Source organism: Anas acuta, chromosome 3 (assembly GCF_963932015.1).
Source record: "Anas acuta chromosome 3, bAnaAcu1.1, whole genome shotgun sequence".
Lineage (NCBI taxonomy): Eukaryota > Metazoa > Chordata > Aves > Anseriformes > Anatidae > Anas > Anas acuta.
In genome coordinates, this window is record NC_088981.1 from 60,221,487 (window position 1) to 60,248,623 (window position 27,137).

At 40.4% G+C, this 27,137-nt stretch overlaps 2 protein-coding genes across 3 annotated transcripts; both read left to right on the forward strand.

Annotated features, from left to right (window-relative positions):
- Positions 1-2,404: 2,404 nt before the first annotated feature.
- LOC137854233 (pantetheinase-like) lies at positions 2,405-10,772 on the forward strand. Its single transcript, XM_068677399.1, has 7 exons — positions 2,405-2,652; positions 2,759-2,889; positions 3,968-4,160; positions 4,803-5,094; positions 6,083-6,453; positions 6,623-6,793; positions 8,449-10,772. The coding sequence occupies exons 1-7, from the start codon at positions 2,440-2,442 to the stop codon at positions 8,599-8,601; spliced, it is 1,524 nt and encodes a 507-aa protein (XP_068533500.1). The 5' UTR covers positions 2,405-2,439; the 3' UTR covers positions 8,602-10,772.
- A 6,981-nt stretch (positions 10,773-17,753) lies between these two features.
- TAAR1 (trace amine associated receptor 1) lies at positions 17,754-26,738 on the forward strand. 2 transcript variants are annotated; one of them, XM_068677406.1, is made up of 3 exons: positions 17,754-18,054; positions 19,176-19,256; positions 25,631-26,738. In XM_068677406.1, exon 3 carries the CDS (start codon positions 25,737-25,739, stop codon positions 26,733-26,735), a length of 999 nt encoding a protein of 332 aa, XP_068533507.1. In that variant the 5' UTR covers positions 17,754-18,054; positions 19,176-19,256; positions 25,631-25,736; the 3' UTR covers positions 26,736-26,738. The 2 variants fall into 2 exon arrangements, with proteins under 2 accessions (XP_068533507.1, XP_068533508.1); XM_068677407.1 differs by lacking the exon at positions 19,176-19,256 and having other exon boundaries at positions 17,755-18,054.
- The last annotated feature ends 399 nt before the right edge of the window (positions 26,739-27,137 follow it).

The following is a 27,137-nucleotide window of genomic DNA, read 5'->3' on the forward strand; positions in this document are numbered from 1 at the left end:
GAAAGGATCTGAGTTTAAAGGATGCTATGGTATGCAAAGAGGTTTCGTATTGCAGTGTAGAAAGGATGTAGTAGGAGCATGTGGTGAGGCTGGGAGGCAGCTCCTTCAGGACTGTTCCCTGCTGGTACAAGTCCTTTGGCTAAGGAAATGGATGTGATCCCAACCCTGAACCTGGCAATGGAAATGAATGTGATCCCAACCCTGAACCTGGCAAGTACTTTGAATTTAGAATTTGGTTCAAAGGCCACTGCTGTCTGACTAGGTAGATTTATGTGTTTGAATGTTGAATGTTTTCTCATAGAAGGCTGGCATAAGCCGTTATTGCACTAAATTCTTTTTGCCGCAAAGATTGCATAATATTCATAATCATGAAATGTGTTGTTGCATGAAGTGAGGCAGGCATACAGAGTATAATCCTTTCCAAATCTACCCATTCGTCCACATACCAACTCACTGTGCATAAAGATAAGTCTGTGCGTAACCACTGATAACAATAGACTATTCTTCCAGGCCAGTACAGGAAAAAAAACAAAAACATTTCTTTATCTGACAGCTGAATCAGGAACAAAGAAGGTAAGAAACCTTAGCAAATGTGATTTTTTTCTGCAGGTGCAGCTTCAGCTTCAAGATTTACAATGGGGTGATCTGTAGATGTAACTAAAGCAGGGTGCAATGGGCAAAATTTAGGAATTATGGCTCCCAAGGACAATGCTGCTCTAACAGAGATCTTTGAGGACTAGAGATCCGCTGAGCTCAGTTATGGAGCGGTGTCCTAACAGGTTTGCCCAGACAAGCAGCCTGCTGGCATCCCTGCTGTGATGTGGAGCGGCCCCCAGAGGCCCCACAGCCCTGAGCCAGGGGTGGCACAGGCGGTGCCCAAGCACCCACCTCTGGCAGCCCTGCCTGCACCCCACACCCTGCACTTTGGCCAGGAATGTGTCTGTTCCGGTCTTTGCTGTGATTTCCTAAACTCCTCTGGCTTGTTTTCCCACTGTGACCTGGGCTTGCTTTCAACTTATTAGAGTAATGCCAGGCCTGAACACTCGGTGAATCTGGCCGGCAATGCGTTTCTTCAGCTGCAGCACAGCGGCGACTTCTCTGTCGGTGGTGTAACCATGGGGCAGGATTGCTCAATGGCTGTGGCTCTCCGACCTTTGATATTTGAGTCTTTAGGGACACCGTGATTGCATCGCATGGTGTCAACTTTCTGGCGCTCTGGAGAATTCCCAGGTTTCTGCAAGACTTTCCCTATTAAAGTCCCCTGATTTTGCTCACCCTGGTCCTCCTTGTGGGTGACTTCCAGATTTCAGGTCTGGGGCTTTTCAGGGCTCGTGCCTCTGCTGTCCGGTTTTGGTGCTGTCTGCTCTTGAGGCCTGGGCCCTGGACAGCTACATTGCTGCCTATGAGCACAGTGTGCTCTTGCCTGCTTCTGAGGAGGCCTTGATGCTGATGGACAGAAGTAAGATTTCTGGATGGAGCTGCATAGTGAAGAGGAGGATGTTGTCAGGATGAAGAGTATGTTTGTTGATGTCTTACTGAAAAGTCAAGATGATTAGCCAGGTTATGTTCCTTCATCCTCACAGGCACGATGCAGCTTCTAACAGTGGACTGTTAATGAAGCACCTGGAGCTATTGTAGCAAAGTGCTATTTCCAAAATATGCAAAAAATTACTCTTTGTGAGGAATAAAAATTGCTTGCTATAAGCAATTTCTAATTAATTACTGTGAAAAAAATTGCTTTTCATAAAATAGCAAAAAAGGTTTGTTGTTTAATCTTCACAAAACTAGTTAGTATTTCAGCTCTAGACAGAAAGATCAGAACAGTTCAAGGGTTAGTGTATACTACAGTGTGTACCTGGGAGGGAGGATGCTCTAAAGTACTCTAGCTATGATAAGTTATTGGCCACAAGAGCATAGCGTGGCAAGACCACATAGCTTATAACTGTATGTGGTATCTGCTGCAGCTACGCTCCACTGCATGCAGGTGGTCTGCCCTCAACCCTGGCTGCATTTTTAACTGATAGAAGCCAGAGTGAATTTGTGTGGAACAGTGTGCCCTCACCATGACAGCCTGGGCTAGCGCAGAGATCAGTGTGGAAGCCTGGAGAAAGATACGAATGGAGCTTGTAAGCGATCCTTCTGTGAAGACGCTTGTAGACCTGTGTTGCTCCTAGCACATTCTCTTAGCCATTTGTTCACCTTTTATTTATGACATTTTAAATTGGAAATGATCCAATTTATGCAACTGTTTCTTTCTCTTCTTACCATAAATGAATGTTCTTGAATGTTGACATGCACTGTACTTCCCCAGATTACTCAATAGAAGATTACTTCCAAAACAAACCTGTTACAAACTTTACTCCTCCTCTTCCCATCTACTTTATATTCCTCATGACTCTTCCAGACTCAGAGCATTCAAGCAATTGCCAGGCAGCAGCCATGATCCCTCCCTGGCCTGTAGTGCACGCTGCGGTGTTTGCCCTGGCAGCCCTGCAGGCCCTGGCCTCAGACACCTTCATTGCGGCTGTGTACGAGCACGCCGTCATCCTGCCACGTGCCACTCAAGAGACAGTTTCTCCTGAAGATGCTTTGGCCCTGATGAACAAGAACATGGACATCTTGGAAGGAGCCATCAAGGAAGCAGCCCAGCAGGTACGAGATGTATCCCGAGTGGTGTTAATCGTGTGTTCTCCTCCCGCTGACACCCCTCCGCGGGGATGTACTGATGGAGACTTCTTAACGGAGCCTCTTCTGCCAGGGCGCGCACATCATTGTGACTCCTGAGGATGGCATTTATGGCTGGGTTTTCACAAGAGAAGCCATCTACCCGTACCTGGAGGACATTCCCGATCCAGAGGTGAACTGGATTCCCTGCACTGATCCCACAAGGTGATTCCTTCTGCAGCTGTTTGTCTGGTTTTAAGCTGGTGTCCCGTGGAGTTGTGAGCTGTTCCTGAAAAATGCCTAGGAACTGATTAATTTTTTAATCTCTTAAAAATCCCAAATGCTGTATAAATTAAATGCTTCAAAAAGAACTCTTAATTAAATGTATTTGAAATATGCAAGATAAAAAGCATTGAAACAGCTTCACTTTTGAAAATTAGAAGAGGAGGAAAATGAGGAAATTTTAGGCAACATCATTATTTTGAAATCATGCAAAAGCTTACCACTTCTGACTACTCGAGAAAGTTTTTTGTAACTATAAACCAGTTAATTATCATGGCAAAAGCATGGGTTAAACAAGGTGATTCAGATCTCAGCTCATGTGGCCGGAATGATTTCTTAATCAAATAGCACAAAATATTTCTCTAGATTTGAATGAAATGCCTTTCAGGAATCCAACTACTTACACAGTCTGCTATGGCACACCAGGCTTCTCTGAATGTGTGTCAGCAGGGGACACCAAGGGGATAAGGGTTGCCTCTCAACTAAGATTTAGTATTCTTCTGTTCTGGGGCTTTATGTAGCAAAATTTCAAGGGTCTGTAAATGTTGTGACCACTCTTTACCAATGGTTTATAGACAGCTGCCTTAAACAGAGTGAAGAGTTTTTAAAAAGGTCTTTTGAAACTGAGACTCAGATTTTCCTGATAATTAATTTTTAAGTTATTTTAAGTTTATACCTATATATTGGTTTATTCTCTCCCTTGTTTTCTGAAGCTGTCCATAGCTTTGTTTGTATGTTAGCTGGGAATTATATGCACACAGAAAACAACAACTTAGTTTCTTTAAGGGTACAGGAAAGAAGAGCACAGGGAGCCCCTTTTTTACAGCTAAAAGACACCAGGAATTCAAAATGATGCTATGAACAGAGAGGAGAAAAAGAACAGAAGTGATCTTTCCCTTTTACGCCACCTGGGGATATGCAGTTAGTGGAACAGTAAGTTTGAATACATTCAAAACTATTCAAACTTAAACTTGTAATTTTGTTGTTGATGTTTTTGTTTATTTCATATAAAACATCTTAGATTTGCTCCAACACCAGTGCTGGAACGACTCAGCTGCATGGCCAGGAATAACTCCATCTATGTAGTTGCAAACATCGGGGACAAGAAGTTGTGCAATTCCAGTGATCCCAGCTGCCCCAGTGACGGTCGCTACCAGTACAACACCAATGTTGTCTTTGACTCAGAAGGGAAACTGGTGGCTCGTTACCACAAGGTAAAGAGGCACTTCAGCATCACCCTGTAATTGATCATCAGTATACATTTCATCTCTTTGGCACCGATTTCAGCAAATTTATACAATAACGTTAGGTAATTGTAGAGTGACAGCCAATCCAATGCAAGGCTCTTGTGGCCAGAGGGAAGAGCAGGCAAACATTTGATCCATCGGGCACTGTTCCCAGGAGCACCGCAGCTGCAGAAAGCATGCTGGCTATCAAATGCCTCAAGACTACATTAATGAGAGCAAACTGGAATGAAACATTGGCACAGTTGGCCATGCTCAGTAAATGTTAGCTGGTTCTCAGCACAGTTTTAGCCAAACCAGGCAGCACTTTCTCAGGTGATGCCTTGACAGCATTTAGCAGTTGGCATTTGCTCAGCACTGCTGCCAGTAGACATTAGGGACACATCCACCTCCTGCTCAACAAACCTCTGGGTGAGGGTTTTACTTCCTTTGACTCCCAGTCACCACTGAACCTCCTGTGGACATCTCCAGTGGCTGTCAAGGAAGCTTTGAGATTTCCTTTACCCAAAGGAATCTCAACCCACAGTTTTTCTTTAATCTCAGATAAAAAAGTGGCAGCTAATAATATTGCCTTATTTTTAGTTTCTGATATGCCATTTTCTTTGCCTGCAGTACAACCTATTTAGACAAGAAACACAGTTTAATTACCCTAAAGAGCCAGAACTTGTCACCTTCAAGACACCCTTTGGAAAGTTTGGCATTTTCACTTGCTTCGACATCCTTTTCCGGGAGCCTGCTGTGGTGCTGGTGAGTGAGCTCCAGGTGGACACGGTGCTCTTCCCGACGGCCTGGATGAACGTCCTGCCCTTTCTGACTGCTGTGGAATTTCACTCTGCATGGGCAATGGGCATGAGAGTCAATTTATTGTCAGCAAATACTCACAACATCAGAATGTCTATGACAGGTGAGTTGCCCTGGGGAAAAGGGGAATAGTCTTCATAGTACAGGATTCAGAAGCAGGCAACATTGTTTTGAAATAGCAAAGTCTCCGGAAAACAGTATTTCAAGAAGACTAAAAATATTCTTGATGCTGTGTTGAATGCAGTAAACCACTACTGGCAAGAAAATGATGAAAGTTCAGGGAGAGGTAATATTAGAATGACATTAAATTTTGGTATTTCAAAAGCAAGGTTTTCTTTCAGAAATGGCACAAACATTCAGTTAAATGTTCACCATCTTGTTTAGAGGCAGCATTTTTTTGTTTTTTAAATTTCAATCAACAGTTAAATGGATAAAAATGTTTTAAACATAACTTAATAACCCCCCCCCCAAAAAAAAAAAAAACAGAAAAAAAAAAAAAAGAATTCTCCTTTGTATTGAATAAAGCATTTTCAGATTTTTGTTGCTGATGAAGAATTCGAGATGATATATTTTGGTTCGATACGAATAGATGTCTACTGCTATTTTTTTTTCTGTTAACTGAGAAAACATTGTTCTAGCTGCATATATAGCTACTCCCCAAAGCAGAAGTGAAAGCCACAAAGGAACATTTTTGTCTGCCGTTAAGATACTGGGTTGAATTTGGGCACTGCTCTAGGTTTCCTTTTATGAAATGTAATTATGCCCACAGTTTCCTTCTTGGCATATATATCACTTCCAGAGCTCTAATTTCTGTCATAATTAATGTAAGTCATTAAAAATATATATGGCCTTGTGTGAAATTGCCTCTGAAGGCTCAGATTCAAGATCCAATGAAGCAAAAAACCTTTGGATTTTAGATTTACGTTTTTTTAAATTATGGATGTGTATTTTAGTGTCTCCACACTTTAAAATTCTTCCACAGTTTTCATTAACGAGTTGTCTGAAGACAGCCTCGTGTTTACAGGTGACAGAGCCCACGGTGCCACCCGCTGGGAGGTGGTAACAGTGGGTGCCGTGCGTGTCGTTTGCAGGGAGCGGGCTGTTCACGCCAGGCGGAGCGGCCGCCTACTATTACAACAGTAAGACAGAAGAGGGACGTCTCCTGGTAGCCGAGCTGAGTGCACGACCCCGTCTTTCTCCCACCTACCCTCCTGCAGTCAACTGGAGCTCATATGCTACAAGCGTGAAAAACTTTACAGAAGATATCACTTTTCTGGGAGCTGTCCGGCGTGATATATTCACTTTCAGTGAACTCAAGCACGAAGATGGAAATTATACAGTTTGCCAGAAGGACCTCTGTTGTCATTTGACCTACAGGATGTCAGACAAGAGCAACGATGAAATTTATGTACTTGGTGCATTTGATGGGCTTCATGGTTCTGTCATAAAATACCATTGGCAGGTAATTGGTTCAGAAGGGTTGAGAATGGGTTGTATATACCAAAATTAATGAATCATTCCAAAACATTTGCTCATTCCTACATCATAAGAATTTTTTTTTTTCTATCAAGTCCAGCTCTAGATTATTGAAATCCTACTGCATGTTACTTTTCTATATCCTCTCACCACAGGTATGCACACTGCTCAAGTGTAAGAGCACAGACCTGAGCACGTGTGGACAGCCGGTGGAGACTGCGCAGACCAAGTTTGACATGTTCTCCCTCAGCGGCACGTTTGGCACTAACTACGTCTTTCCAGAGGTCTTGTACAGCGACATGCAGCTGGCCCCTGGGGAATTTGAGGTAATGGGACACTCCAAAACTGTTTGACACAAGGTTTTCAAGGCTGTGGTACTGGAAGGGAAACTGCTATGGCAGCTAAGTCAGAACCACTCCGGTTCTACAGAAGAGGACAGTTAAACACATGTACTGAGTTCATCCTCATCGAGAAGAACATATAGATGCTAAGGCTGATAATCTCTTCAGTGTTTTCTTTAGCAAGTATGCATTCCCACTTCACAGCCCAAAGCTATAAATAGCAGCTTTCAATTAGTAATGAGTATTATGCGTAAGGGTAGAGATCCAATGCAGTTAAAAATACGGAAAGGTATTTTTAAGTGATTTGTCAGGTTTAATACTTTTTTTACATGAAATTTCATATATTTGTCAAAATATGTTTCCATCCATAAACTTCAGATTACATTTATGTAAAAGACTAGATGAAATCTTTATTGATTTGTAAGAGTTGTTTAATAGTTTGCAAGAGACAATGAAGTCAATGAAAAAAGCTCGTAGAGCTTTAGAGGAAACAAGTTTATCTTATCATATATATGCGTACTACTGTCATAGAGGCTCTAAAAAAGTACAGGTACCCATAGGTTGTGTACAATGATTTCAGACAGATCTGTAAAAAGTAGCTAAGAAAAGCAACCTATGTCCATTAGACCACAATTCTTTTTACTTCCATCTGGAAATTGTTTAGGGGTCTACAAATAAAAAAAGATTTAATATTACTGTCCTAGTGTCGTGGTTTAACCTGGCCGGCAGGAAACACCACACAGCCGTTCGCTCACCCTCCCCCCTCCCTCTCTGGGACGGGTGAGAGAAATGGAAAGTGAAGCCTGTGAGTTTAGATAAGGACAGTTTAATAAGACAGGAAAATAATAATAATAACAATAATAATACAATGGTGATAATAGTACTAATAGTAATAATGTGTACAAGCAAGTGATGCACAATGCAATTGCTCACCACTCGCTGACCGATGCCCAGCCTAACCCCGAGCAGTCCGGCCCCCTCCCCTGGCTAGCCACCCCTAAATATTGTTTAGCATGACGTCAGATGGTATGGAATACCCCTTTGGCTAGTTTGGGTCACCTGTCCTGGGTCTGTCCCCTCCCAGCTCTTGCTGCACCCCCAGCCTGCCTGTTGGCAGGACAGAGCCAGAAGCTGAGACGTCCTTGGCTTGGTGTAAGCACTGCTCTGCAACAATTAAACCATCGGGATGTTATCAGCACTCTTCTCATCCTAAGCCAAAACATAGCATTCTACCAGCTACTAGGAAGAGAATTAACTCTGTTCTAACTGAAACCAGGACACCTAGATATAACCTACATCACCATGTACAAGTAACTAACAAACCAGCTATTGCCACTCTTGTATTCTTTAGAGATGGAGGAAATGATCTTTCTTACAAAGATGGAGCTGGAAGGACTTTCAAGACTTTCAGGTCCAAGGAAATGTGGGAAGGCAGTGGCAGAGCTGAGCATGATACTTCAATTTTCTGAGCTCTGTTTCAGTGCCTGAAGTGCAAGAACATTTCCATGCATGAAACAGAGGATCGTCTTTAAAAAGTTCTGTGTATAATTATTTGACCTCTAAGGCCTATCCCTTTTGTACCATGCAATACTGCTACTCTGTTAGTGGGTAATAGAATCACTCTTTCTCTTTTCATCTAGGTGCTACCTGATGGACGTCTGGAAAGTAAGAATACCACATCAAAACCACTCTTAACAGCAACACTTTTTGGAAGACGTTACGAAAAGGACCTGAAGCATCCCCTGCGAAACTCCCCACAATGTAACTCCTTAACTGTTACACAAGTAGCATAGGCAGAATGAGAATTTCCCACGGTGACCATGAGCTCCTCATGATTTGTGGCAGTTATCCTGTATCATTCCTGTTCTGCAGTCTTACACTTCTGTTTAGCAGTTGTGGCAGTTGGGTTTATTTAGGAGAACGAGATGTGAACACTCTGTTGTGTACCTATATCAGTGGTACATCATTTAAATAGTGCTTGAGCCAATGCAATTATTATTTATGCTCAGTCAGATGAAGTCTCTGATTAGAATTTTTTTTTATTTTCAAAGATATAATGTAGGTTGCCAGGATAACACTAGTCAGACACTGATACTAAAATGTGTGACGTGAAGTTTGCCAATTTAATGCTGAACAAATCTTCCCCAGAGAAGCCTTGTTGTCCCTTCCTGTTTTTCAGACTGCATGAACACTGCATGAAAAAGTGTCCATGTTCCTCAGCCTTACACACCATTCAGCAGGGCCTTCCTAATGCTCAATGGGCCTTGATGAAATTCAGACCACGGTACTTAACTATGAAGAAAAAAACAGCTTTGTAATGGTTTTAGGTGCAATCTCAGAGAGAGAAAGTGGTTCTCCATGACCCACACAGACACCAAGTCTGCTCCTTAAAGGACCTTCAGTTCTGCAATCCCTCTGAGCTTGCATGGCACACATGGCAATCATGGCATACACATGCTGGGTCCAAGCATTTCAGATCAGACTTAAACATAGTATATTAGAACATTCCACTGGGTATTTGGAAAATTTCTTCAAAACTCTGGAAATGAATGAAATATGTAATGTTTTAGTACCCGAGACACATTTGACCATGTAGTATGAGAAATGTGCATTATTTGGGACTTCTAGCCATTATTATATCTATGTCCCATTACTTGGGTCATGTGAAACTTGGCAGCCCTGGGTCTGGTTTATATCTACCATGTTCTGCAGAGAACAGGCCTCATTTCATCACGTATGCCTTGGAGTGCTCCCTGCCTTAATACTTATCCCATAGCCTTTTGCATCTACTGCCCTTCATATCACTGGCATACAGCATGCACTATGCTTAGCATTGAGCTGCCCTAACTGTGGCACAATAGAAAAACTCTGTGGCTTCCCACCACAAGCACACCAACGTACATTATCCAGAATTTGTTGTAATCCTCTTATTTTTGTTTTCCTTGTGGTGCTGATTCTCAGCGTCCAACTTTGGAGGTTCCTTTGTTTCATCCTGGAAATAAAATAGCTGAGTTTATATTCAGGGGAGGGATTGTGCTACTTGGGAGCAGTTATTCAAACTTGCAAGCCCTCAAGGCTGTGCTGCCTTGTGGCTTGTCCAGCATCTCACCCTTTTCTCACCTGGCCTAAGGTTGTAACCCAGGACAGTCCTTGATCAAACAGGTTTTGGTCAAGAGGGAAGTTGACTCCTCAACAGCAGTACTGTTGGTCGTGTAATGGGTACAGGGTTCATAATATCCAGATGTAGAAGACCATGCTGATGGGTGGGAGCTGATCCCCTGCTCCCAGTCTGGTACACTCCAGGAACTTTTATGGTTTGTAACCAGCAGCAATTTCTGAAGGGCAAACAAGAATAAGCATGTTGGTTATGAAGACCTGCAGTGTCAACCTGTTGACCATGTAGGTCCATTGGTTTGCACTGGGTGTCATCAGCCACATACGTAGAGTAAGAAGTGTCTCTGCAGCTGAGCAGCCAGGAGATTTGCCTTGGGGGTGGTCCCTAAGGTGGTACTTTCCCATCCATTCTCCGAGTGCTGCTCATTCATCCATGTGCCCCTAAAGAGGTAAAAGAGTAACTAACACCTCACAAATGCTCTGAGAAAGGCAAGTGCTACCCTGACATTGAAACTCCGGTACTGAAAATGACCTTAAAATTTTAAAAAGGCTGCTTCCTGCAGCCCTCTTACCACACAGGTGCTGCAAGAGCTGCAAACTCCAGGGACCTCCTTCTTATGCACCCTGCCACTCACCTCCATCTCTTACTCAGCTGCACCTTCAACACTTCGGGCAAAATATGCTTTTATTAACCTGCCTAGATTTACTAGCATGGTAGAAAAAAAAAAAAAAGAGAGAGAGGGGGAAAAAAAGAGAGGAACTTCTACTGTAGCTGCATGTGAACATAATTTGACTTCTGTTTTTGTTGCAGTCGAATCACCTGAATAAAATATGATTTCACTGGTTGGAATCAATACTTTTACATGTTAATCCAAAAAAAAAAAAAAAAAGAGTTATTTTGGGACATTTTAGGTGTTCCATGCTTCACAGATCATCAGTGTCACTCGCAAAACAGCATTTTTCAAGATGCTCATACTCTAAATCCTGAGTATTTCGTGCATTCCAAATTGACATGAAATTTATAATAATCTTTCTGAATCTGGAGAAGAATGCAACAAATCCCATTCACCTACAAGAGTTTGCGCTGAATTCTAAGAAATTTAACCAGCTGCTAGGTAGAAATTAGAAAAGAGAGAATTTAGTTGATCTTTTGTGAAATAAATAAATAACCATACAAACAAATAAATAGCCTCTCTGTTTTCCTTAGGGGAAAGTATTTGAGTTTCTGAAAGATCAAGAGTGTTTGCTGACCCTGGGGTAAACATGCCAAAGAAGAATCAAATTAATTTTTAATGTAATTAATGTCTGTGACTCCACCCCAAAAGCTACTCCAGATGGTATCCTCATGAACTCCATCCTTCTCGGAACTGGAAAAACTTTCTCTTCTCTTGTCAATACGCTTTCTTGGTAAGCAAACAAGACACGCCTTTACACAGTGTCTCTGGTCATACAGAGAGAAAAACAAATCCTTAAGAGGTTTTACTGATGCAAGACTTCAGATGAAGGTAGAAAAATACTGCATTAAAACAAATGTAATCCAAATTTTATGGCTGACTTAAATAAGACTGGTAACACCTTTGGGAAAACTTAAGCTCTGTGTAAAATCTAATGTATTATATTGTCCACATTGAATTAAGGCAAGCAGACCTTGAGCAACAGTAGAGTGACAGAATCAAAATAATCTGTTATTTTTAAGAGAACGGGACACTACAGCCTTGTTCTTGTACACATATTTTAATCATTATAACCTCAAGTTATCCATTAAATAGCATGGACCAGTGAGGCACAATCAGAGATTGTACAACTATTAGCCACAATAATACAAAACATTTATGAACAACTCATCTTATCATATGTGAATTACTGACAGTAATCATTCCTAAGTACACAGATTCAGTGCAGATTTAGTGGATGACAGACAGAAAGGCCATGCCCTGTGTTTGAGATGAAGAATTCATACATTTCTAATTAACCAAGAACCAAACTGTAGCCCCCACCTCATCCAGATATTGTTTGCCGGGTCACTGTCCACCATCAAGGCAGGAAAACTGAAAAGAGCAATGACTTGCAAAGGTTAATAAAGGTATCAGTAATTATTATAAGGCTTACTACAGCTAATATAGGAACACTTCTCAGTGGCTTATTGAAGTCTGTAACATGTCATGGAGCCCATAGAGAAGTAATTACAGCACACCTTCTAAAAATAAACCTCTCAAAAACTGATGCTGTAGACAAACAGCACTTCCTACAGAAGCCACAGATATCCATAACAGTCTTACCTAGTGTCTACCTGTGTATCAGCTAGAAAAACTAGAGATGATAGGTCTTGTGAAGCAGAAGCTTAGCTTATTGACAGCAATATATTATCTGTCAGTTTAGAAAAAAATTGATAATTAACAAAGGCACTTGGAGCTTCCATCTGTGAAAGTATTAAAATATTTACAACAACCATGCAATATTTTAAGTGTGTAAGTCATACTTACACACTTATCTGAACTGTCTGTTCAGATATTCTCATGGCATTAGTGAATTTGTACTAGAAATATGTACAATATAAAAAACACACTGTAATTACAATTACATGATTATAACTCTGCCTATCCATCATCATTTGCTGCTTTTAACATTAATGTGTATTTTGATGACCTCCTAGCCTTGTAGCATTGATGGTGTAAGGATGCAGGAGTAAAAAGAAGTGTAGGAAGGAGTTAATATTTTTTAATGGCAGAACAAGACCAACTAAAATTGGAATAATCTGATACTGTGCATAGTGAAGTTTACTACATATTCTATTAATTGAAAAGGAATCTATGAAATAGAATTGACAATAAAATATTTGTCCGTAAATGTAATTCTTAAATAAAACAAAGCAGGAAATAAGGAAAGATATTTCATCATATAGACCATAGTAGCTTTCAAATACCACTGAAATTTATATTTTATAATTTATAATTTAATTTTTATAATTTATTTTTTAATTTATAAAAATCTTTCTGAAGTTGGAGAAGAATGGAACAAATCCCATTCACCTGGAAGAGTTTATGTTGAATTCTAAGAAAGTTAACCAGCTATGCACTTATCTTCCTACCTGCTAAGTAGAAATTAGAAAAGAGATTTCAGTAATGAAAAATACTACACACAGGTGTAACTTCTTTTCATTAAAGTTGTATTGACTTATTGAGGAATTATAAGCATTAGTGAAGAGCTAAAACTTGGCAAAGATCTGAACTAATTGTTTGCATGAGGACTACCATGTGCTAGGACGTGAGGTTCATAGCTGGGCCTCAAACCCTAATTCCCTCAATCATCTGTGGGGAAAGCAAAATGTCAGCTGCTGTTTCAGGTGTAACATAAATATATGCCTACTGCTTGTGTTGATAAAATTTTGTGATGAGTATTCATGGGAAAAAAAGCAAGGAAGTCTCATAGTTTCAGAGAAAACTGAAGTATTGCAAAGCCTTAATGATCATCTAGGGGCTTGCGCAATTCCGGTGATTTTGAACCCTCACTGTGAATGCAGGAACTTTTTGTTTGAATTCTTTTTCTTCCTCACAGACACCAATCACTGAAAATATCCAGCTCAGTTTAATTTTCAGGCAAAACTTCCCTAGTAATTCCTGTCAAATTTATGAATAGCTTTGAAAAGATCAAAACATCATTCTGAAACATTTATGAAAATCTTAGGGAAAATATATAATAACAAGAAGCTTTGACATTTTAGCACCAAGTTCCTTAAACTGAGCAAAAAGAATAGAGTGAACTTTAGGCCTAGTAAGGTAGTCACTGCTACGTCATAGACTTTGTAGGATATACTCCCTATTCCTTGTTAGAGACTTTCCAAAGTTTTTCAGATAGCATTTATTATTGTGTGAGCTAAATACTGCTATCTAACATGCTTTCTCTCTTTCCTTTTTTCAGTTTGTCTCCACTAAGGGCCAAACATCTTAACCTAATGATCTTTTCATTGAGGTCTGATAAAGATAAATGGAGACAGTGAGGTAGATATACTACTACTAAAATCAATGTTAGTACGTCAGCTTACATCTGCCGATTGTGCATCTGCAGAGAAAGAGATGTAATCTGAATTCAGACAGCTGGACTCTGTCTTCTTTTCAGTTTACCCTGCAAGGTAGCCCTCACACCACTTAGCAGGGCCTGGCCAGGTTTGGAAGTCATTGGCTCTGCCCAGGAGAGATCCTATAGATAGTGATCCATATAGCTGTCACCTTGGCAGCAGTTAGGTTCACCGGCCCCATAGAATTCCTAATACTTGTTTTTGCCACCCAGCTGACAAACCGAAACTGTAAAAAAATTGGTCCAAAATGTGCAAACATTTGTTTTCTTCCACCCCTTAATTGGTTAGTAGTTATCTTCTCTAGCTTTCTCAGAGATGCTCTTAACACTGAGTTGGACACAACAGGTAACATAACCAAATCTCCAACAATATGAAATTTAACAACAGCAAGTACAGGATTGTGCACCTTGGACAGGGCAACCCTCCTACACATACAGACTGGTGAATGAGAGGTTGGAGAGCAGCCCCACAGAAAGGGATCTGTGGGTTCTGGTCAACAGCAAGTTGAACATGAGATGGCAGTGTGCCCTGGCAGCCAAGAGGGCCAGCCACGTCCAAGGTGCATGAAGTATGGCATTGCTAGCTGGTTGAGGGAAGAGGCTGTCTTGCTCTGCTCTGGTGCCACCTCACGTCAAGTATTGTGTGCAGTTTTGGGCACCACACTTTAGGAAGGACATAAAATTATTAGAGAGTGTCCAAAGGAGGGCTACAAAGATAGTGAAGGCTCTAGAGAGCAAGACGTATTAGGAGCGGCTGAGGTTCCCTGGTTTGTTCAGCCCAGAGCAGAGCAGGCTGAGGGGAGGCCTCACGGCGGCCTGCAGCTCCCTCACGAGGGGAGCGGAGGGGCAGGCGCTGAGCTCTGCTCTCTGGGGACAGTGACAGGACCCGAGGGAACGGCATGGAGCTGGGACAGGGGAGGGTCAGGCTGGGGGTTAAGGAAAGGTTCTGCACCCAGAGACGTTCTGCACTGAGACAGGCTCCCCAGGGCAGTGGTCATGTCACTGAGCCTGACAGAGTTCAAAAAGCACTTGGACAATGCTCTCAGACAATAAGGTCTGACTTCTGTAGGGTCTTGTGTGCAGCCATGAGTTGGACTCAATGATCCTTGTGGGTCCCTTGCAATTTGGGATATACCGTGATTCCAAATTGCAAAAGTACGTCATAATTCATTCCCGGAAAGTTATTGTTCGAAAGAATAATTATGTTTGCCCAAGCAGAAATCAAATATATCTGACACGGAGATAAAAAGGGGAAGAGCAAGCTGTTAAAACACAGCCATTAAGGCACAATGATGTACTTCCTGGTAGCTAGACTGAAAGACAAAAAGGTTTGGCAGGTGTGGGTAAAAGTACATGTGTGGTGCCTTTCATAACAGATGTCATTTAGCTATACCTCGAGTATCAGATGGTTTTATTTATAAAGACCAGAGTTTTAAAACAATAAAACTTAAGTTTGATCATCCATATTGCTTAGCAACAGTTTTAAACATTCATTTATGTTGAAGACTTCCTAAGCCTTTCTTTAATGTTACACTAGACATTGCAGATTGTTTATTCGTGTTAACATTAGCCTCTGTTTGCAGGGATTCTTCCAAGTTCAGCATTAGACTAAATCAAAAGTAAGCATGCAGCCTCTCTCAGTTGGGGTTCCTACAACAGTTACTTCATGTAACCTCTCTTGGATTTTACCAAGAGTCTTAAAATGCCAGTTGTTTTTTACTGAATCTTTTCTTACAGATCATTGCTCTTCTTTCACCAAGGATGCAACACATAGCCCTCCTTGATTTTCTGAGGCTTATCATTTGATGATATCTTCATATCTTAAGAACATTTGTCATAGCAGCACTTCTACAAACTAAAGAATAATTTCTATCCTCTTGCATAGAGAAGATGAAGTGCAAATGAACTGATGTTTACAGTAGCCAAAAATAACTTGAGAAGCAAGAATATATTACATATTACTAAAATACTTTCTATATTTAAGAAGCATTCAAAACATTGTTATCACTGACTTCAGCTGTAATTGCAACCTACTTGTAAAAATCAGCTCTTGGCATGAACCCAGAAAATGAAGATGATGTTCAATGACCCACCTAATACCATGTGTTAACAGACGCATACAAAGCATAATAGAAGGGATGGAAATGAGAATAGGGACCTGTACAAGGGTCCACTTAGAGCATTAGGCCATGTAGACACACAGAGCAATGAGACTTGCAAGGAACAGAAGAAGCAGCAAAGGTTGCAGATGTGAACAACATTGCTCACCAGAAAAGGGAAAACAGCAACAAAAACAAAACAGAGAGACACACAGAGAGAGGGAGAAAGATTTACTTTTTTTTTTTTTTTTTTTTCCACCAACCATTGCTTGTAAGAACAAAAAGTTATGCAGGCTGGTGGAGAACCATCTAAGGATGTAAACCTCCTGTTCCTGCCATCTGTTCCTTCCAGTCTCACAGGTATTGTGCAAGAGATGGATAGCAAACAGGAACTTGATAGCAAATAATAAATCAAATTCAAACTGAATCCATGAGGATCCTTACCTCCCATTTGGTGATCCCAAAGCATATTTAAATGACATACATGTATATCAGCTACTGAGGAAACTGTTCTGGTGAAAAGTCAGACTGCCCATGCATATCTTCCTGAGATGGGGCAGCAGAGGGTGGGCGTGAAAGGGCACAGCTTCTGAAGCTGGTAGTTTCTGTGTAGGTTGAACTGCTGCACCTGCAGTGACATGGCACCAGAGATGCTCATGCACAGTGCTGCTGCTTCCTGCAGCAGAAAACAACTGCAGAAGCAGAAGATGGCACAGGTTGGTTCCTCCACTTAAAAATGGCCCATGGTGCAGTAGCGCTGGCATCTTCAATCTGTTGGGCTTACGGATGGGAAATTAGAAACATTCAAATTTACTCAGTGTTTCTAGTCAAGCAACATGCGCCTATCATAGTAAAATCTAACATTTGTGAAAGGTGGCAGAGAGTACTGTGATGTGAGTTCTGTAAGCAACAGGAGATTGCTTATTGACATATAAGCCTTTGTGGACCATTTTATTTTTCAATGGCTTCCTATAGAGCAGCCACCCCTCCAAACCAAAACGTGACCTTCCAAGACCTTCCTTTCACCAAGAGTTGTCCCTCCTGTTCAGTTCCATGTCCCCTGTGCTGCCTTGCCAGGCTCATGCTTTCTTATCTCCCTAATCTGCCCCAACACCAAGTCCCCAGGGAGACGCTGTGACCAGAGCCACACACATCATGCTCAGGGCTCAGAGAAACCTCAGAGTTTACTCATGCTGGTAAATGAGCTGTGCTTTAGAAACAAACAAGTTGTGGTTTGACTGCTGCTGATTTACAATTTGGCCATATTTAGGTATAGTTCCTCTGAGATGGAAAAAGGTATAAATAGGGAATCAACACCTTTTAAGGCCCTGCTGTAAAGGGCATTGTAAACAGCAGGGCATTGTACATAGAAGATAAGCAGATTTTTTTTAATCAAGAAGAAACAATATCTTTTTTTTTCTTTTTTTTTTCCTTTTTTTCTTTTTTAAATCTGTCTTGTTCTCAGATACTGTTGAAGTACTGTGGTTGGATTTCTTTGAAAGTCTTGGATAGACACATCAAATTTTCTAAAATAACTCAAATTGCTAAAGCTTGTCAAAGTCTAACAAAATTGAAAGTAGAGCCCTGAGGTAGAAACCATGAGGCTATCTTAGTAGCAACAGTTCAGTGCTGTTAGCTCCATCTAGACTTTAACCATAATAAACATGCATTTTTTCTTTTGTATGCTTCTTTCCATGAGCCTGGCTTTAACTTATTTCAGATTCATTCATCTTTGCATATGCAACCGGCTTGTGACAGAACAGATTTATTGTCTGCTTATCTTTTCTGAATATTTAATACCTACGTCATTCTGTTGCTGAGATGTTTCCAGCGGGCTCTAATCCAGAGTCAGACTAAAGTAGGCAGCTGCCAAGCTGTGGGCTCCGTGTGGGATGAGTCACTATTGTGCTGTATCCGCAGGTTGCGCCGGTTCGTGATGAGGAAATAGCTCCTGAGCAGGTACGGTCTTACCTTCTCACATACAGATAGATGCTAATATGCTAGTTTAGGAAATTATTATTATTATTATTATTATTATTATCGGTGATGAATTTTCCGTGGCTAGCACTTACGATTCTTTCTGCACTGAGCAGCAACAGCATCAACAGTAGTAAGACTTTGGAAGTGGCTCAGAGGATCATTTTAAAAGCTGTTAATTCCCAATACCTCAAAGAGGAACATAGCTAGAGGACAAACCTCTTTTCAGGCACAGCTACGAATGAGGAGCAATGCTCTTCACTTTCTGTGGAGCTATTCCATGAGGATGTGGAGTGACCTAGCTGGGATCCTATGTGCTTGCTGCTCGCTGCCTCCCTCCTCCATTTTTGCCTTCACATTGGAAGGCAAAAACATTTTGCCTTCACATTGGTGTTTGGAGGCCACCAAAATGCCTACAAACTGGCCACGGTCCTGAGTGTGCTGCTTTGGGACTGGTGGGTGCATGGGGACAGCAGAAAGGCACAGAGAACCTGACTTGCTTTGGCACCACGGCTCGGGGTACTTGCCAGACCTCCTGGAGAGAGCACCAAAGGGCTGCTCCTGCCCTCCGGGGAGCTTCCTGGTGCTGGTGTCAGGGGCAGTATCTTCTGCTAATAGCAGGGCTATAAAAAATTTACAACCCTCCCTGTGCAGAGTGAGTTTCTTGGGTTTGGACAGATGTGTTTTGTGTTGCTGTAGAAATATTATTTTTTTTTCTTGCTAGAATCTCTTACTTCTCTGTGCATTTCAGAGTTGCATTTATCTCATTTTGGGGGTTGAGCCTAAAAAATATACTTTAAGAAACTGCATAAACATCATGTTTCTCTGTATAAACAGCTATTTCTACTTGGCAAGGAAAAGTAATGTTTTGCACTGAAAAGTAAGAGTATAAACAATGGAAAAAGATCTAGAGGTCGATCAACTCATCTGTTCTTTAAATTTCCCTGTTATAAATCTGGTCTAACTTCAGATTGTCCAGAATTACACCAGGTTTGCAGCAATAATGTTCAGCTCAGTAGTTGGTACATCTTCCCATTTAATCCATATAATTAAATATTTATTTTGAATTAATGGCTTACTGGCAATTTGTGCATTTTACCCAGATTTCAAATGTACAAATGGAAACTTAAGAAGATAACTTCTTGTAATGATGTGCTTTTTATTTTCTGAGGACTGCATAAATGGTGAGTGGAGTTACATACTTTAAAAATTCCTCTTCAACCATGGGGCCATCTCAGATAGTAATTATAAATTCCTTGGAGAGATCCAGTTTTTAAAACGAACAATATGAAAATGAGAAACTTTCCTCTGTCTAATGGATACTGCAAATCAACATTTTCTGCCAAATGACCAAACCATGCCCACATAAATGTAAACAAGACCCTCAGCTGAAATCACTGCTGTCCAGCTTTTATATATATATATATATTTGTTTTCCTCCATGGGGACTGTTCTCACTCCTTAGATGCATTCTGCTCCTTCCTATTTCTGCTGTCCTTTCCACGTTCTTGCCAAAATTCTTCCCAAAGAAGGACAGAACCATTTCTGAACAAGTTTAGATGAGTTTGAGATCTGGCAAAAGTACTATTTCCATTCCCTGGGATGTTTTTTTTTTTTTTTTCCCTGTCTTTTCTGTTTTAATAATCATATACTTATTTTTTATTTTTATTTTATTTTAATGTAGATAACCCATGTATGATAGGCTATGTGAAAACATCTCTTTTTCTTGTTTTTCTCTGTATCCAAGAATCTGCAAACTAATTATTACAAAAATGTAAATCTTGAAAAAAAAAAAAAAGCCACAGCAATGATTTTGTAGACAAGTCTTCATTTTGAATTTTGATGTATAACTGTTTTACTATAATATTACAGACCCAAAAGACTGTTGAATGGTGACTATTCATAAGTGTTCTGTGGATGCAAATATAGAGCTTGATATATATCTCTATGATACTATAAACTGGAAGTCTGAGAATATTTTGATCCACATCAGTATTAAGCAGCAACAAAATGCCTATATGAAGCAGTTGCACCTATAATATTAGTACTTGTTACCAGCATTTCTTTGTTGCTCTAAATTAGTTGTCAATTTGACATTCTTAAATACTTAATTATCTTGGCATCTTAGAAGCTGCTACGTTCATTTCACTAAACATTTCACTATTACACACCACCCCTGCCCATACTTGCAGCTTTCTCCTTCTCCCTTAGCCAACTGAGATTTTGGTAGAAGCAGAAGGCTGGCCATGGGAGGCCCTGGAGGATCCATCCTTTCTTCTGTAGGGCGAAGTCGAGGTGAGAGCCCAGCTACACTCATGTCAGGGAAAAAACAAACAAACAAACAAACAAAAAAAACCACCACCACCAACAACAACAAACACCTGTACTATGACCTTTCTACTTTCTCTCCATTTTCTTTTCAAAATGCATTTAAGTATTTTAAACTATATAAACTACGTAAACATTACCGATAGCTATAGCTAGAGAGCAAACGTGGCTTTCCCCAGGGGTTCTACACTCAAAATGGCTGCTCTCAGATTTGTTGTTTGAACTTCCCCTCCACCAGCATATTCCAAAGATGCACAGCACAGGCAAACAAGAAATGACTGTCATAAAGCTATCTGATGAATATAATAACCCTACAACATATCATCTTTATCAGGTTTTGAGCTCTTCCTCCTCATTTTATTCATCTGCCTTAGAACTCCTAACCTTTCCACAGTCCTGAGCAAGTTTAAAAAAAATCAAGTCGCTTACTGGAGAAATGTCACATGTAAGAGGAAGAATGGATAGTAAGTCAGAAACTGGAGAAAAGCACCCACTGGCCAGACTAAAAATCTGACTGTGAAAAAAGGCAGAAAAACAAAACAAACAAACAAAAACAAACAAGCAAACAAACAAACAAACAAACACAGTTTTCCTAGATGGATGCTAGCTGAAGGAGCAGAGCTGCTCAGAGCATAGATACGCTTTCCAGATTGTCTGCCCTGATTGTGGTGGCAGTGGGATCCCAGAGGATGTAGGGATTTGGCTAATTGCTGCTTCCGAAACACATGAAAGCTCTTCTTGAAAGCACATCAAGGAGAGCTGCTTTTCCAGATCAGCCCCTTGAGATTTGGCCACCATACTTCTCAAAGGAGAAGCATGGCAAGAGAGCAGTGTGTGCGTGCATCCATTTATGTCCTTTGACTAAGTCCCTATAGCGAGCTGGCCATCAGATCTCTTCATAATTATGAGTTTGGTACAAACTGAGGCAATGTCACCCTGTTCCCCTAAATTTTACCTTCCTATAAAATGTGTTTGTCTAGATGGTAATTACCAAGTCCTCAAAATCCTCAAAAATTCAGTCCTCAAAAATTCAGTCCTCAAAGAAAAATGCCTGGCTCCAAGGAAGGCTCACAGGCATGAATTTCAAAAGGGTGAAGGCTCCTCTCAGAGACAAGCATTAGGGTGCCTATAATCTCTTTGACATTTCTCCATCTCTAAGCAATCGGATCTGTGCCGTCTCTATCCTGTTGACTGTCTCAAATGATTTCTCACTCATCTGGAAAGTTTTTTACACTTTTTTTTAGTTGGCAAACTCTCTTCCCATTGCAAGGAGAACCTTGCATTGTAACACCCCAGTCTTCAAGAAAAATAAAGGAACTGAGTTTTTTGAATAGGCTTGAATTTTTGTGCACATAATATGATCATAGAATCATGGAATCATTTAGGTTGGAAGAGACCTCCAAGATCACCTAGTCCAACCTCTGACCTAACACTAACAAGTCCTCCACTAAACCATATCACTAAGCTCTACATCTAAACGTCTTTTAAAGACCTCCAGGGATGGTGACTCCACCACTTCCCTGGGCAGCCCATATGATGAAGCAGCTAAACCAGGTCATGAACCATAGTTGGCAAGAAGCATAATCTTAATCTACATTGTTGTATATGTCCCCGAATGGGTGGGCTTTAGGTGATGATCACCATATTAATAGTCTGTGATGTCCAGCAGCATCGTTGTTACAAAGGTCTGCATTGTCCTTTGTGCAGCATGAAAAGAATGATCCTCATCAGTGACTCCAGTACAGTCAATAATAGCTGTTTACTTTAAACACCTTTTCAGTAGCTGTATTTTGCACATAGCTGTTAACTGATTAGCCTGTTATATTAAACTTATTTGTTCAGTAGAGTAAGCAGAATTAGGCTGACAAATACACATCATGTCAATTTGTACACAGTATTTCAAGGGAAACGTTACATATTGCTATTAACTACCAAAGCTTACAGAAGAAAGACTACATGACAGTTTTTGTTCTGCTCCTAGGTAATCTTGGACTGCTCACAAAGTGACCACAATGTTTAATTAAACAAGTAAACGTACTTCAGATGAATTAAATGTACCTATAAATAAGGTCTGTTAAACAAAGATGAGTAGATGACAAAATATAGAGTATGAGCTACTATTAACAGCTGCTTCTGAGACAATGGGTCAAGAGTGCCATTCATTACACCCAATATCCTAAGCAGTATTCTGGGAGCTCTGGGAGGCTGTTCTGGATTGTTGCTCTCAAAATGTATGCTCCCAGAACAGTTATGATGATGAGGAGCCTCAGCTGCCTTTTGAAAGCATCTTTAAAAGGAAAGATGCCACTGAATGAGCAGAAAACAAATGAGCACCAAGAGCAGACTTCCACCCAGCATCAGGAGAGAAAGGTAGGACAGCAGTTTTTTTAAAGGGTGCTTCATATTGTATCATATTTTAAGCCAACTGCTCATTGTAATTAAGGGAAGTATCCTACTTTCTTGTTGAAAACTTCTTCAGCCCATTTGGACAGTTTGCCACAGGAATTTAGATTTATTTTGCTTCTGTTGTCATGCAAAACACACTTGAGCAGAATTGCACAATTTGTTCTTTTTTTTTATTTTCTCTCTCTTTTTTTTTTTTTCCTCACTCCTTTTTTGGATGGAGTTTCTTCTTTCAGTTTAGAAGCAACAACTACAACAAAAAATCCCCTGAAAATAAGTGTTTTTTTTTTTTTTAAGATTTTTTTTTTTCCATGGGAAATCATATTCATTTAGGCTAAACATTTGCACTGTCAGAGAACAAAAGAAAACAGAGACAACAAAAAGTTGAAGAGGAAACTAGAAGTAACACCTTAATTCTTTTTGTTTAGCTTCATATCCCATTTTACTATATTTGTTTAGTTTCTTTACACATAAAATGAAGGTAAAAATCTATGTGACACATTTCCAATCTAAATGAACTTAAACTTTTTTCTTCTTCTTTTTTTTCTTTTTTTTTTTTTTTTTTTAATTCTGTACAGTATATAGTTAAATTGTCATTTAATATTTTCTGTTGTGAAATTTTGCGTTAATAAAAATCCAGCTGGCTGTGCTTTCTCTATTTTGGGTGGAAATATGCCAAAAGAAGGAATAATAGGTAGTATGAAAATACTGACTAAAGGTAAAGGAAAAATATGCAAAATCTGATATTTACAGAAAAGTGTAAAAGAACAAAGATTGTTTTAAATAATTAGCAAGCAGAAAAAGAGAAAGCAAGATGCACACCAAACGGTAAATGTACACACTCAGATTCCATCTGTCCTGTATTCCTGAAGGTACCTCCTGGGTACACTGCATCCCTGGTGCTTGGGTGCCACCACCTAAAATGAGACAGCCAATGTCTAGCAATAGAAAGCCTGTCTGTATAACACAGGCTGTTCATGGTAGCTCTCAGGGGTCTGCAAGCTATAGTTTATCATCTGCATTTGACTTCTAGTTAGCTTTAATAGCACAATGTGCTTGTAAGAAAATTTGTTTCAACAGGGGAAAACATACTTTATTCTGTTATGTTCTGTCCAAAAGAAACACAGGCATCAAAGCCCAAAGCAAATGGGTTAAGTGGTTGAATTGCTGTGTCAGTATTTTTCTGACTTAAACAGTCACGTTATATCATATTGATACTGAGTAGCATATGGTGATGATCTCTTTTTCATGATAATATTATTTTTCTATTAATTAAAGGAAAACCAGAATGAATGTTCATTGCCAAATCCTTGAATACTTTCATGAAATGCTTTTGGAAAAAAAAAAAAAAAAAAAAAAAAAAAAAAAGAGAGAGACTAGCAAAATAGTCAAATTACTGCACTCACAAGAGAAGGACAGCAATATTTGCATCCTAAATAAGCAAATAATGAAGCAGACTAAAGCAATGTTCAGCAAATATTTCTCTCCATGTCTGTCCTTCTCCAAAGCAGTATCAACAAAATAATTACACATAACAATGCTAAACTACTACTGCTGAAATAAACTAGAGCCTGACATTAAAGATGTTTACGTAAATGGCATTTAGGGCTTCAGAGTAGTCAGGCTCTTCCATTACATTTGTGCAGTGTAAGATCAGAAAACTTTATTTCTCCTCATACATTTTTTTTCCCTACATGCCAACTCACAGCTCAAGCCTACAGGAGTTTACAGTAAGACTTGATCTGGCCAAGCAGTGCCATCTGCCTGAAAATGAGGGGTTCATGGAAACATTTTGATTTTGCCAGGTGTACAACAGGTTCAGCCCCCTCTGTCGGGACAGGTCTGGAGGAGAGGCTGCCAGCCTGCGGGAATGGAGACTGCCACACACTCAGGCCAAGCAGCCCAGAACAGGCTGTAGGGAGGGCCCAGGCCTGTGCCCTGGGGTCTTCTGAGGGCCTGATGGAGCCTCGATGTAGCAGAGGTCTCCCTGCCATGCCAGGAAGGCAGCTGAGAGGTGCCCATGTCTGTCCTGTGCCCAAGCTGTGAGGTTAATGCTGATGTATAACTTCTCACTTCGTTCCTGAGGCTGTGCTGAGCATGTTTGCTGTTCACTGGGCAGTGGTCTCCCCTGTGAATGTGGGCTACCCTCTCGGAAATCAGACTGCATCAGGCCTGTACAGCAGAAAGATGTCCCTCTGGTTTTACACAAACACACATTTTCATCAGATGTCCTCAAAAGGATTCTCATCTCAATATTTGTGGCCAGGCATTTACATGTATTTTGTGCCTCTAAGACCAAGGCTAACCCATTTCCACTACCAGGTACTCAGTGCTCACCAGCCCTGTGCGTGCACAGCAGTTTTTTCCCTCTCCCAGCTACTGGTGCACAGCAGTTTTTTCCCTTTCTTAAATCTGCTCTCAAAGAGGCCCAACTAGCGTCACTCCCTGGCTTGGCTCTGGCCAGCAGCAGGTCCCTTTTGGAGCCAGCTGGAGCTGGCTCTGATTTGACATGGGGCAGCTGCTGGGCTCTGCTCACAGAGGCCACCCCTGAAGCCCACCTGCTACCTAAACTTTGCCAGGAAAACCCAATACATTGCCCAGTGCAATGGGACCCACTGTTATTCAGGTGTGAGGACACCCAATTATACATTTTATTTTATCAAATGAGATATGTGCTTCAAGGGAAATCTTATGATAAAAGTCTCATTCTATTAAATTTATAATTGCAAAATAATTTCATCTTTCATAAGTAATGAAATGTGAATTTTCTACACATTCAACTAGATGAAGGTGTTTATGATTGCTTTTTTTTTTTTTCTTCCTTCAGCTTCTCTCACAAAGAAACGAAAAAATGGCTGTAAACGTCCCTCAGCATTAAGACGTGCCATATAAGCTGTGCCCTGTCGCTGCATGGATTTGGTACCTCAGTAAGGATGCAACTGTGTTGTGAATCTGTAAATGGCTCTTGCATAAAGAGCAGCTGGTCAAACAGTATCCGCATTTCCATGTATATCTTCATGGTTTGCATTATTCTGGCCACAGTGTTTGGAAATCTTATGGTTATCATCTCAATATCACATTTTAAGCAGCTCCACACGCCTACCAACTTCTTGATACTTTCCATGGCCACAGCTGACTTTTTGCTGGGATTCCTCGTCATGCCTTGCAGCATGGTGCGCTCTGTTGAGCACTGCTGGTATTTTGGCGACTTCTTCTGCAAGATCCACACAAGCATGGACATTATGCTGAGCACAGCTTCCATCTTCCATCTTTCTTTCATATCCATTGATCGTTACTATGCTGTGTGTGACCCTCTAAGATACAAATCAAAGATAAATACTTTTGTTATCCTGGTCATGATATTCATAAGTTGGACTGTCCCTGCTGGTTTTGCTTTTGGGATGATCTTTCTAGAACTAAATCTGCTAGGAGCAGAAGAGATTTATAATCACATCCATTGTGCAGGAGGATGCTTTGTCTTCTTTAGTGAAACTTCAGGTGTTGTGGCCTCCGTAGTGTCTTTTTACATCCCTGGATTTGTTATGCTGTATGTCTATAGGAAGATATACTCTATAGCCAAGAGGCATGCAAGATCCATTGAAGCAATTAGCCAAAAGAAGAGATGTGAAATGAAGCACCACATTTCATGCTGCAGAGAAAGGAAAGCTGCAAGGACATTATGTATAATAATGGGAGTATTTTTTATATGCTGGAGCCCATTCTTCTTCCTTACAGCAACTGATCCATTTATGAATTATATGGCTCCTCCTATTCTCATTGATGCTTTGGTTTGGTTTGGTTATTTAAATTCTGCATTTAATCCAATTGTTTATGCATTTTTTTACATGTGGTTTCGCAAAGCATTAAAGATTATTCTTTTTGGAAACATTTTTCAAAGGGACTCTTCAAGGATTCAATTATTTTTAGAGTGACATCCTTTAAATGGTTGGGTTTCTGGCTTTGAGATCTTGTCTAGAGGCTGACCTCCAGGAAAGAAGAGCTGAAAATGACAGAGGAAACTCCTATTTGCTTGGTAACTTATGAAATTTGGTCAAGCAGATAAGAAACTATTATGTTTTATTCTTTCATTCAAGACTGGAAATTATAGTGTTTTGCTATAGCTATTTATATGCCTTGCAGAGGAAAGCAAAACCTAGGTTAAAAAAAAAATACCCACAGCAGCTTATTAACTGTTTTTAATCATTAAGAAGTGCTTCTGATACAACAGGCCATATTTTTAAAAATATGTATTTCTGGTTATTTGCTGTCCTCTGACAAGATCAGAAAAGCCTTTCATTTTGAATATACAGACATCTTTGAGTAAAAACCCAAAG